General features: G+C 44.5%; 1 protein-coding gene across 2 annotated transcripts in view; it reads right to left on the reverse strand.

Moving 5' to 3' along the window:
* Positions 1–332: 332 nt before the first annotated feature.
* LOC140396596 (synapsin-3-like) overlaps positions 333–13169 on the reverse strand; it is a 749989-nt gene continuing 737152 nt past the window's right edge. For both annotated transcript variants that reach the window (XM_072485394.1, XM_072485395.1), the window contains exons 13-14: positions 6875–7169; positions 333–5187 (exon numbers count right to left, since the gene is read on the reverse strand). In XM_072485394.1, coding sequence (XP_072341495.1) covers positions 5055–5187; positions 6875–7169 — 428 coding nt within the window. In that variant the 3' untranslated portion in view covers positions 333–5054. The remainder of the gene's footprint in view (positions 5188–6874; positions 7170–13169) is intronic.

The raw sequence follows: 13169 nt of genomic DNA on the forward strand, positions 1-13169 counted from the left end.
TCCTCTGAATGAAAGTCACCATCTAAACTCACACAACAAACTCTTACTTTAGCAGCGTCTATGTACCTAATTGTCCCAGAGAACTGCATTATCTGAGGAGGAGGGAGAAAATTGCAAACATGAGAATTAGGAGCAGGGGTAGGGCATTCGGCCCCTCGAGCCAATTGTTCTCCCATTCAATAAGATCCACATTCCACCGGCAGCCAATAATCTTTGAATCCATTTACCTCTGTTTTAAAAATATTCACTGTCTCTGCCCCATCGCTCTCGGGGAGAGTTCCAAAGATTCATGATCTTCTGAGAGAAATACATTATTTTCTCTGCAGCTAGGGAACAACTGAACAGCACAAAAGATTCGCTTTATTTTTAAAAGAAACAAGTATACTCTTAACTCAACACATTACAACTACACATAGGCCAAGTATAACATTCTTCCTCGTCACAATTAAACTACAGTTTCACTAAATAATAGTATAAATATGACAATATAACACATGATAAATGTAAATCAGAGTCTTCCATCTCCATTCCATCCACAGTGGGTTAATGAAGGGTAAGTAATTGAATAGTTTGCAGACTGTGCAGTCCACTGGGCCTGAATTGGAATTCCTGGGACATGTGCACCTATTTCCACATTTATTAAAGATCGTGATGGTACAATTTTAATATTCTTCTGGCTCCTGCCTGTTTCCAGTGGCCACCCTTTACTAACACAGGAAAGAAATCGCAGCAGCCTGACACCAGTTGTGATCATCCCCATTCCCATCAGCAGATAGGTTAAAATTGCAGCTTCACTCTGTGAGCTCAGTTACGCCACTGCAGGAAGGACCCAGGAGCATGTCTGGATGTTTTGAGGGGAGCGAATGGGGAGTGTTGATAATTTAAGAAATGACAATGTAAAAATAAAACAAAATCCACATAATATGAAAAATGACAACATTGATGCCAACTCTAGTAGGAAATATTTCTGAAGATCACACCTGACGCCAACCTTCACCCCACACCACCCCCCACTCCTGCCATCGGTCACCCAACTTGTCCACCCTGGCACAGTGGTTAGCACTGGTGCCTCACAGCTCCAGGGGCCTCGGTTCAATTCCGGCCTCGGGTGACTGGGTGGGGGGTGCATAACAATTGAGTAAAATTCTTGTTATGTCTCACGTTTGCATGATCTGCTCTTACACATTGAGCGAGCATTTACCTCCGAATATTAACGCCTGCTAAAACGTCGTTTTGGGAGTGAAATGGCGGAAAAACATCTTAAAATAATGCATCAAATTAACAATAAAACAGTGTCAGACAATCGTGCAGCTTTGAGTTCACCAAATGATTGACAGTCTTCTCTTTATTTGGAGGAAGGACCTTTCCTTTTTATGTACATTATTTGCAAAACAAGAAAAAACAACCTCTGATGGTCGTCTGGTAGTCAGACATTGTGGGGGATCAGTGAGGCATGCTACAAATAGAAGTGACAAATAGTAAGAGAATCCCATTTATTTGAACGTGTTTCACAATACCTTTCTGGGAACTTGGATTCTGTATTAAACAAAGCCAATATATTATGGCTGCATGTCTCCACTATTGTGGTTAAACCTATGTTAGAACTTTAAAAGTTTGAACTATTTAATGTCAATATATTAAGGAGAAAGAGAATGGACCCATGTGACAAGATAAGACCTTTGTACAGTCTGGCCCAGCACAATGAGAACATTATTGTAAATACTTTTTCTGATGGTTTAAGGTTAAAGATTTTGAATGTTGCATTTACTGGTTTGGGTCTTTTAAAACTAATTTAAGTTATAGGTCATCTGTGATTTATCTTGCTCAGTGAGACCCAATGCATTCATGACCATGGTATGGACCGTCCCTTATTTATCTGCTCATCATTGTTAACTCTGACGGTGGCACGGTGATGCAGTGGTTAGCACTGCTGCCTCACGTCACTGAGGACCCGGGTTCGATCCTGGCCCCGGGTCACTGTCTGTGTGGAGTTTGCACATTCTCCCCATGTCTGCATGGGTCTCACCCCCACAACACAAAGATGTGCAGGGTAGGTTGATTGGCCACGCTAAATTGCCCCTTAATTGGAAAAAATAATTGGGCACTCTAAAATTTAAAAATAAATAAATCATTGTTAACCCTGAGTGCTCTCTCATTCTCGGTATCATTGTCCAAGCAAACATGTTGCTTCCGAAGTGGACCACTGAAACATAATGAAAAGTATTTTTAAAACCACCTACATATGAACCTTATCTACATAGCTTTTCCCAAGGCTTAATCAAGCCAATTGTCACCAGATAGTTCAGGAGGAAACCAATTCAGCCATCTACTGTGTGATGAATGTAAGAAATTGGTATATATATTGTATTTTATATCTCTGAACTCGGGCATTGAAAAATTACACGTTGCAGTAATATTATTAAAGAATTTAGGCCAACGTTTCCAGACACTGTGGCTGCAGAAGGTGCAGTTAAGATGGCATAAAAGTAAGATCATCATACATGATTGGGATGAATATGATTACAAAGTGAGGCTTAATGGAATTTGTTGTGATTGCTTTCGAGTAGATAAGTTGAGACATTGTGTTTAGACTTGGGTATGAGGTCAGGGGATCTGAGTGGGATAACGATGGTGTAATTAATAGGAGGAGCCAGGTTTGTAGCACACAATTTAGTTTTTAGTTTTGCTGGGAGCTTGGAGCTGAGCAGCAGCTTTTGCCATAGGCTGTCAGGTTAAGCAGTAGTCTGACACAGATACAAGGAATCTGCAGGCTGTTTCCTGACAGGAACTCTTTCTCTCATCAAGTACTCTTTCCAAGACATCTATATTCAAGTGTACAGCAAGTATCCCTGTGTTTGCTAACTTTATTTATAAGTGGCTTTTGACCTGTGATGGGCTTTGCTTGATTGGAAGATAGAGAAGGTATCAGTTAGATGTTAGTGTTTACTTTTTATTATTAAGAATTATTTAACTGTTCATTGTAAGATATTTTCTGTTATAATGTGTTTAATCCTGCGTTAAGAATAAAGTTTGTTTTAATATAAAAGATAGATATTGGTGAGAGTCATCACTCCTGGGTGAACTATTCTTTCCTCAGCTTTAAAAAATTTTTTAAAGTGTTTGCCGATCTTCGGTGTCCTGATAAGTGTTGGGGTCTGGTCTGGAATCTTAACAACATCCATTCATTTAGATTGGTCCTCATATCATCCATTGTAGTATTTACTTATTTCTTAATTATTCCAGTAATTTAGTTTCCATTATATTTGGAGGTTTAGTTCAGAATGTAATCACCTTTTGTGTCAAGATTGTCTTCATCAATCCTATAATAACCTGTTTATTAGTTTGAGCCATTTCCCCAGTTCTCTCACAGCTTAAAGTAAAGTTCCTCATTAAATGTTTTCATAACTTTAGTTAACTTGTATATCTCCACAAAATCAGCTCTGTGCCTCCCTTCCAGCCTGACAAGCCCAAGCTTTATTGCACAAAAAGAGGGTAATTATGTTTTGTCTGGGTCTTTAATGGAACAATCCAAAATAATCCTATTAATCAAATTTCTGCTGAATTCCTGTATCCTCCTTGGCTTCAAATATTTATCCAATTTTCCCTCAAATATTCAATAGATCTGCCTCAACTCCACGTGGTAACGCATTGCATGTTTAACAATTCTCTGCATAAAGACATTTCTCCAATGCCCTCTTCACTTTTGACATGGCAATTTGAAATTGGTGATTCCAATTAAATTATAATCTTAAACCTCTAAATCTTCTCTTAGCCACGTGCCAGTAGAAACAGGCCCAGTATTTCATCTTGCCTCATAACAATAGACTCCCAACTCTTGTATCATCTTCTTGGAAGCTTATATTTGCAAGTAGCTTCATAGTTTGCCTCTGGACAAAGCAAGTAAACTCATGATTATCCTTGACCTCAAACACGGGCACAAACAAGGAGAACATTTTGAAAGTTTATGTCGGTGGTTATTGCAATTATTTCAGACTGGTGTGACTGGATGTGATAAACTCAGTAGCAGCATCTAGCTGCAGTTAAATATGGAATGCAACTCTTGTGGAATTGCCAATTGCATTCGTTCCTACCCTGACTTGTAGAGCCTGTCACACAAACAAAGATAGGGAGGTGGTAATCATCCGCATATCCGTAATCCCTAATCGTCCCCATATCCGTAATCCCTAATCGTCCCCATATCCGTAATCCCTATTCGTTCCCATATCCGTAATCCCTAATCGTCCCCATATCCATAATCCTAATCGTCCCCATATCCGTAATCCCTAATCGTCCCCATATCCGTAATCCCTAATCGTCCCCATATCTGTAATCCCTAATCATCCCCATATCCGTAATCCAGATCGGGGAATTCCTTCCCTGCCTGTTTACTGATTATGGAAGGACCTGGAGATCGGTGCTGGTCTAAAATCAATAGATCCATTAGAGTAATCTTTCCCTTATTTCTGTCAGTTCTACCTTCAGCAAAATTATTAAGAAGTAGAATGAGAACAGCAAAATATCTGCAATTCAAATTGGAACGGAATCAGGAGGGGAATAAAAAGTGATTCTGGATGAATTTAAAACTATGTATGAAATTGAAATGCATGAGAATATAGGAATGACCTAAATGGATGGATGCATCTATTGGTTCTGTCATCGGGGAAAAGCAATTGTCCAGTTTATATCGTGTTTTTAAAAATCCAAATAAATGATGATTCTCTGATTAACAACAGCATTCCATACAACACTCAACAAGCTCCTCTGAGAGATAAAGTGCACAGTTATTCACATCACACACACTTAACATCTGCACACACCTGGCACAGCAGGATTTATTTTGCCTCTTGGCCTAGTTGGAAAACAATACCTCATTTTACAGCTTGTTATCCAGAAGGTGAAATGCTCTGCCCATTGATCCAAGTAAGAGTATTTGCATTGCACAGTCCAGATATTTCCTTTTCTAATTCCCTTTGCGAACAGTTTAGCAGGTGCCTGAATTTCCATATTTTAATTTATCTACTTCATAAACTCACAAAGGAGAATACTGTGAAGGGTTAATCGGAAAAGAGGCTGGCAAAGGACTTCCTTAGGTTCCGAATTGTCTCTGCTTTCGCTTCATCTTCATTGGCTCCAGTACGCTGAGGGGGCTCGGTCACACTGAAACTGTTTGTCAATGATTGTGATTTGCTGAAATGGGGAGAGGTTTCTGTTAGTTTATGTCAGAGAATCAAAAGCAAAATCTATTAATCCACTTGTTGAATAAAACAGCTTTCATTTTGAAATGGCTTAAATAATCCCAATTGTTTCCATCAGAAATATCATAAATTTGGACTATTGGCGAAAATGTTTCTCTTCATCAAAGTGATGAGGGATTAGTATTAGGAAGTATTAGGAAGACGAACACTTCTCATTTCAGCCACCCAATGGGTCACCATTCAGCACATCTGGATTAAGTTTAGCTTGATCATTAGAACCTGGCCTAACAATTTACCTTAACCCCTGATCTCTGAACCACATGTTGACTGTGCTACTGTGATATTTTCACTCCCCACAGCAGATATCTTTGCAACCCAGCCGAGAGACAGAGGGCGGGATTCTCCATCCCGCTGCACACGTTTTCTGGTGTGGCGCCCCCGCACAGGCAGCGGGATTCTCTGTCCCACCAGCCGGCCAATGGGGTTCCCCATTGTGCCCCCCCCCGCCGTGAGTGTGCTGCTGGTGAGACGGAGAATCCTGCCAATGAAGTCTTTAAGAATCGATTTTATAAAATAACACTCCCATTGCAAAACTTTGCATCACATACAAGGAATTCAGACAGGAGTTTGGCAGACCTGCCTGTTAATTTTGAACTACGTATAGACAATGCATACTGTCCCTCATTCTGAATTTTTATATTTTAGTTACAGCTTCATTAATTAACAGATTCAATTGAATGAATTCAATGGTGGACAAATCTTTTTATCTTTATTGTAGGATGTTCACAATAGAGTGAGTTAATTGTTCTTTAAGCTTACTTGTGAGAGCTGATGCCACGTATGATGCCAGTACATATAGTGTTCATAATTGTAGGAGGAAGGTGGTTAGCACTGCTGCCTCATGGCTCCGAGGACTGGGGTTCAATCCCGGCCCCGGGTCACTGTCCGTGTGGAGTTTGCACATTCGCCCCGTGTCTGCGTGGGTCTCACCCCCACAGCCCAAAGATGTTCAGGGTAGGTGGATTGACCACGCTAAATTGCCCCTTAGTTGCAACAAAAATAATTGGGTACTCTAAATTTTTTTATTTTTTTTAATCAATTGTAGGAGGAAGATGCCTACTATGGACATTAAATATTTCCAGCATGTTTTAGAGAATAAAATCAGTGTACAAAGGTGGTAAAAATTCTGTGGTGTAATATGCCTGATCTTTAATATTATACTGTTAAACTCCTGAATATTTCACTTTTCGCTATATTAACATTGGATGTGACTGGAAAAAGCAATGATCTCACTCTAACAGACAATAGGAGTAATTATTTTGGAAGGTTCGTGTCTGGTGTTGTCTCAGCTTGCTAATGCTAATGCCAGCTGTAGTTTCTGGTAGTGGGTGTCAGTGTGATGCTGCACTGATGTAACCTGTCACACAGCAACCGGACATGATGCCGACTCCCTCGTCTCAACAGGGATCACAGTGCAAGCAGAGGCATGTTGGATAGGTTACCCTCAACTGTTCTTGTATAATTTGTAGTTGCATTTTAGACAGTTGGATCGACAGAGAACTGTAAGGAGGCCCTTTAGCTTGGCTGGGAAACAATGTGGGGTGGGATGATTGGGAGGAAATTACTGTTTCTGATATTTTAAATATACATTTTTAAAACTCGGCCTTTCGATTACTTACTTGAGCAGCGGCTGTGGTGTTGCATTCTGTTGTGTTGCTACCCCAGATCTTGGTTGTGAAAGGACCCCCTGAGCAGGGGGTCGAGACGGCTGTGCAGAGAAAGCGCCAGGTTTGTATGACTGGTTAGGAGAGGTGCCGGCAGATTTGATCTGTTTTGGAGAAGCTGAACCTGGAGATTTCTCCTGATTTGTGTTGGACTGGGGGCTCTGGGGCTGCTGACCTGGTGGAGAAGGTCGTTGGTGGGGCACAGTGTTGGAACGCTGAATCTGAGGGCTTTGGGGTTGTCGCGGACTTCCTGCATTTAAGAAAAAGAATGCAAATTTAATGAAGTCTGATTTCTCTTTTTTCTGATCTCTTTTTCAGTACTTCCTCCAAAGTAATCCCCAAGTTTCCTGTGGTTTGGAATGAAGCAGCCACAGGCATTTTGAAACTCTTTGCTTGAAGACTTTTCGAAGGCAAAAGAAGAAGCAACAATTTGTCAGGCAGTGTTCGTCATTACTGAACCAGTCAATAATAAGTAGGTGAGAACCAGGGTTCCCCTGGAGTTAAGGCAAGTGCTGCGACATTCCGCAGACTACAAATGACATGCAGGATTTCTGAACACGCAGGATTCAGGACAATTTTAGTCTTTGTGTGATTCGTTCAATGTGCAAGGTGACTAAATTAAAAAAAAATCAATCAGATGAATTGAACCAAAGTCACTAAATCAGCTGATTTTGTTTTTGTTATGTGAGACACTGAGCACGACATCGGCCCCTAACAGCACCTGGGCTGCAGCGGTTCAAGAAGGCAGCTCGCTCACCACCTTCTGAAGGGCAACTAGGGATGGGCAATAAATGCTGGTCTGACCAGCGACACTCACATCCCCTAAATTAATAAATCTTTTGACATTTGTACTCACTCTCCTTCATCAGGGTGGGGAGAACAAGTTCAGGTCCACAGTCAGAGAAGACCACCCCTTTCAGGACCTGGTATTCACAGCCCCTCACACATACCCGATCATATCACAAGCTGCCTCCACTTCCTGTAACATCCTTTTAGCAAAAATAGAATGAGGCTTTTTTTTGGTTGGGGGGGGATGTTTTTTTTGTGTGGCACAGACTGTGGCTTGGTAGGTTCCAGGACCTCCACCACTCTGAAACTCCAGTAGGCAGTTTCCTTTCATGTTCAGCAGTTAGCAGCACTATTGGCAACTGCTCTGATTTTGTGCTGTTTTGCTGCTGATATTGAGGCTGACTCCTAAAATTCCGCTGATTTGCAATATTCAGCAATTTTAGTGATGGCAGAAAGTGAGAGGGAAAGGGGAATCTGCAGCCATTTCAGCATAATACTAATTGTATCTCAAACTCATTCTTCAGGTCGCCATGTTCCCACTCACCTCTCTCATATAAAGTGGGTGTGAGAATGATCCACTGCTGTTGACCAAAGTTAACATTTTTAAGCCGGGTTCCTACAACAAAAATTGATGCTCAACTTTTCTTTCTCTCACCAAAGAATCAACATTTATTTTGATTTTGGAACCTGCGTTAATTACAGTTGCTGTAAAAGGTTCCAGTCCTGCAGAAGAGTATTTCTGCTCCATGACTTTTTCTGGGTCTGATTTCTTTCCTGCTGCACTCAAAGTTCTAACAAACAAAAGTGCTGCAGACAAGACAAAGCAGCCCCGCTTGATTGCTCCCCCTTCCACAAACATTCAAACCCTCTATCACCGGCAAACAGTGGCAGCCGAATGGACCATCAACAAGAAGCACTGCAGTAACTCACCAAGGTTCCTTAGGCAGTACCTTCCAAACCCACGACCACTACCATCTAGAAGGACAAGAGCAGCAGATACCTGGGAACCCCAACACCTGGAGGTTCCCCTCCAAGTCACTCACCATCCCGACTTGGAAATATATCGCCGTTCCTTCACTGTCGCTGGGGAAAATCCTGGACCTCCCTCCCTAACAGCACACTGGGTACACTTACACCTCAGGGACTACAGCGGTTCAAGAAGGCAGCTCACCATCACCTTTCTGAAGGGCAACTAGGGATGGGCAATAAACGCTGGTCTAGCTAGCCAAGCCCATATTCATTGAATGAATAAAAATAAATATTTTGACATTTCTACTCACTCTCCTCAATCAGGGTGAGGAGGGGAACAAGTCCAGGTCCACAGACAGATAAGACCACCCCATTCAGGACCTGCGATTCACAGCCCCGCGCACATACTTCACCATATCAGATGCTGCCTCCAGTTCATTAGAGCTGATGTCATTGAACTACAAACACCATCAGCTGTCGATGATCGGAAGACAGTTTGTAATACAGACAATCTCCTTATGGTTGTGGGAATTGTCAGTTTTTTCCAACCCAATTTTCTGATTGTAAAGAGGGGAAAGTATTGCAGCGATGCACCAAGTCTCATTTTAGCTTTTAACTTCTACTAAAATGGGGTAAACTGTCAGTCCTGCCTTTTGAAAGACGCATGCCTTTCCATTCCATACATTCCAAGGTTTCCTTGTGTAAAGAAAATGTTGGTGTGCGTGCGTGCGGTCCGTCTGTCCGTCCGTGCTGAGGGGGCTGTGGAGTGGGAGCACTAATCGGAGCCTGGTAGCTCTGAATTTGCTTACTAATCGCTATTGTCACGAGTAGGCTTCAATGAAGTTACTGTGAAAAGCCCCTAGTCGCCACATTCCGGCGCCTGTTCGGGGAGGCCGGTACGGGAATTGAACCCAGGCTGCTGGCCTTGTTCTGCGTTGCAAGCCAGCTGTTTAGCCCACTGTGCTAAACCAGCCCCTATACAGAACAATACGGGCTCTGATTGGTGGACTCCCCTTCCGAGCAGGGAAACAGTGTGCCAGACGTTGAGAGGTGGAGACTTTGAGCAGTTCAGGCAGATCAGAGTGCCTGGTGTGATGTTTCTGACATTCATCCCGGCTGCCTGAGGTGAAAGTGAGGTCGCTAACCTGACATCGGGGTGCAAGCCTGCAAAGCTTCAGCGAGGTGGAGGTGGTCCTGGCCAACGGCCGTCGAGGGGAGCAGTGGGGAGACTCTTGGCCTCCAGGCCACGGCTGAAGAAGGCAGGAGAGCAGCCAACCAAAAACAGAGGCCAGGCAGAGAGAGCCAGCACCCAGCCAAGAGCACATGTGATTGAGGCCTGAGGCCCAGCCACCCGAACGAGAGGTAGTCAGTCGGCAGCTGTGAGGACTAGGCAAGCGCTGACATTGTGGTTTTCAGGGAGCCAGAGGCCAGAGCTGAGAATGAGGGCTGGACAACAACCAGACTGGCGAGAGCAAGGACCAGGTCAGGTGGCCACCAGCAGCAGCCAGACCAGCATTGAGCCAACAGCACGTCTGCCAGATTAGGCCGTCGAAGGGACCCCCAGGCCAGGGCTGAGGAGGGAAAAGAAACCTGATCTTTCTAAAAATTAATATTCATTGAAATCAAGATGGTTCAATCACTGTGAATCTGGAAGTGAAAAACGCAGGAAGTTGGGGGGCAAGAGGGTGAAGCTGGGCAAAAAGACAGTCTGGCATTTTACTTTGAAAGGTTTGAAGTATCGAGCAGTGCCCAAACTGCACATTCATCCTCAATAACAACATCCACAAATGTTCGGGTGATTTCAACCTGCCAACTTCCAGAGACAATGCATCTCCCGAACAACATGAACAAGATGTGGGCTCTGAAACGGGACCGAACTACACGATACTGCTCAAGCTCATTGTTCTTCTGATGCTGAAGTGAAGGAAGACACCTACCCTGAAGACATTGCCTTATGGATCAGATTGAATATTTTGTAATAAATAGGCCAGAAAACAGGTAATAGAAAAAATTTGAGAGAAGAATTTGAGGTTGGAGGCTGAAAGAAGGTTAGAAATCTTCATTAGTCCCAGAGAAATGGGATGATGAAAATTAGAAATTGGTTGATTCTTTTCAGAAATCTCTAAGGCAGTCAGCTGTTAGGTTTGCAAATTATTTCCTGACACGAGTAAAGGGAAACAGGCTTTTGTCGATGGGGATTCTAACTGGAGGAATGTTGGAAGAGATATTGGTGATCATGAAGATTTCTCTGTTTTGTCCAGCTACAAACCCACACACAAGAGTACCTGGAGACAACTGTTTTGGAAATCATTGCAAATTTAGGTTTGAATATAAAAAACTGTGCAGAGCAGAACTTTGATAATGCTGCAAAATATTCAGCTCTACAAGCAAGACATAAGCCCTTGTGCATTTTTCCGTGTTCCAGTCACTCCTTGAAATTAGTATGCATCGCTGCAGCTGAATCCTGTCTATGCTTTTTATATCAATCGCATGACAGAAACTGTTTGAATGGTCACCCCCAAACACCAGGGCAAGAGCTTTAGGCTCTGCCAAAGTTGGGAATGGAGTTGGAAAGGGTCGATAGATATGCAGACACCAGCTGGAGTTCCAGCAGAGGCAGGTTCGGGGGTAAGAAGACTGTCTGACCCTCAAGGTGGGACACCAAATTAGCTCATGAAAAGCTTTAAGAGACAGTAATGGAGGCACACTGATATTTTCCTGCAGACCCTCCCTTTTAGACTGCTCGTCCAAAGTAGAGGGATTACCCCCCACCCCAACCAGTTACTGCTCCCCCTGGGGTGTGGTTGGGACCCAGAAACAATAATGCCTCCTGTTTTCCACCCCAAAGTGAAAATCCAGGTCCTGCCTTTTTTGCACATTCTTCAGAACAAACCCCAGTTCAAAGGATGAGAGAGCGGTATTGTCATTTACATGTCACTGATGTGTTACAAATATGTCACTGACGTGTCACTGACGTGTCACTGACATGTGACGGCTGTGTCAATGACGTGTCACTGATATGTCACTGACATGGCACTAATGTGTCACTGGCGAGTCCGTGTCACTGACATGTCATTGTTGTGTCATTAATATGTCACTGGCATGTCACTGATGACATAGAATTTACAGTGCAGATGGAGGCCATTCGGCCCATCGAGTCTGCACCAGCTCTTGGAAAGAGCACCCTACCCAAGGTCCACACCTCCACCCTATCCCCATAACCCAGCAACCCCACCCAACACTAAGGGCAATTTTGGACACTAAGGGCAATTCATCATGGCCAATCCACCTAACCCCCACATCTTTGGACTGTGGGAGGAAACCGGAGCACCCGGAGGAAACCCACGCAGCCACGGGGAGAATGTGCAGACTCCGCACAGACAGTGACCCAAGCCGGAATCGAACCTGGGACCCTAGAGCTGTGAAGCAACTGTGCTAACCACCATGCTACCGTGCTGCCCTAAATGTGTCACTGACATTTCACTAATATGTCACTGACGTATCACTAATGTGCCATTGATGTCACTAATGTTTTTCACAGCACTGTAAATTCCTGGTCACATTATTTTTCCATGGAATGAATTCTGGATTGAGTTACACACGTGTGTTTTAAAAAAAAATTGACAATTTTCTAGATATAAGATGCACATTAAAAAGTTATTAAAACCAGGGGCGCGATTCTCCGACCCCCTATCGGGTCGGAGAATCGCCGGGGGCTGGCGTGAATTCTGCCCCCGCTGTGTCCCGAATTCTCCGCCACCAGAGATTTGGCGGGGGTGGGAATCGCGCCGCGCCGGTCGGCGGGCCCACCCCCGGCGATTCTCCGGCCCGCAATGGGCCGAAGTCCCGCCGCTGTCAACCATCGCCAGCCGGCGTGGATTAAACTTCCTTTTGAACGGCGGGCTCTGGGGTCCTGGGGGGGGGGGGGGGCGCGGGGCGATCTGGCCCCAGGGGTGCCCCCACGGTGGCCTGGCCCGTGATCGGGGCCCACATATCCACAGACGGGCCTGTGCCTTGGGGGCACTCTTTTTCTTCCGCCTTCGCCATGGTCTTCACTATGGCGGAGGTGGAAGAGACCCCCTCCCAGCGCATGCGCGGGGATGCCGTGAGCGGCCGCTGACGATCCCACGCATGCGTCGCCCGGCGAAGACCTTTTGGCGCCGGCTGGCGTAGCGCCAAAGGTCTTTCCCGCCAGCCGGCGGAGCGGAAACCACTCTGGCGCGGGCCTAGTCGCTCAAGGTGAGGGCTTGGCCCCTAAAGGTGCGGAGACCTCCGCACGTTTGGGGCGGCCCGACGCCGGAGTGATCCGCGCCGTTTTTGGCGCCGGGTAGCGGACATCGCGCCAGTTTGCGGAGAATCCCGCCCCAGGTTACACAGGTTTCTGAAATGTTACACTTGGTTCTCTCAAACCTGTTAGTTAGCTTAATCCCAATTCATTTTAAAAGGAGCAGATATTCACTTGAAACCCATGCTCTGAATGGAGGGGGTAACT

This window comes from Scyliorhinus torazame, chromosome 19 (genome assembly GCF_047496885.1).
Source record: "Scyliorhinus torazame isolate Kashiwa2021f chromosome 19, sScyTor2.1, whole genome shotgun sequence".
In the NCBI taxonomy this organism is placed as follows: domain Eukaryota; kingdom Metazoa; phylum Chordata; class Chondrichthyes; order Carcharhiniformes; family Scyliorhinidae; genus Scyliorhinus; species Scyliorhinus torazame.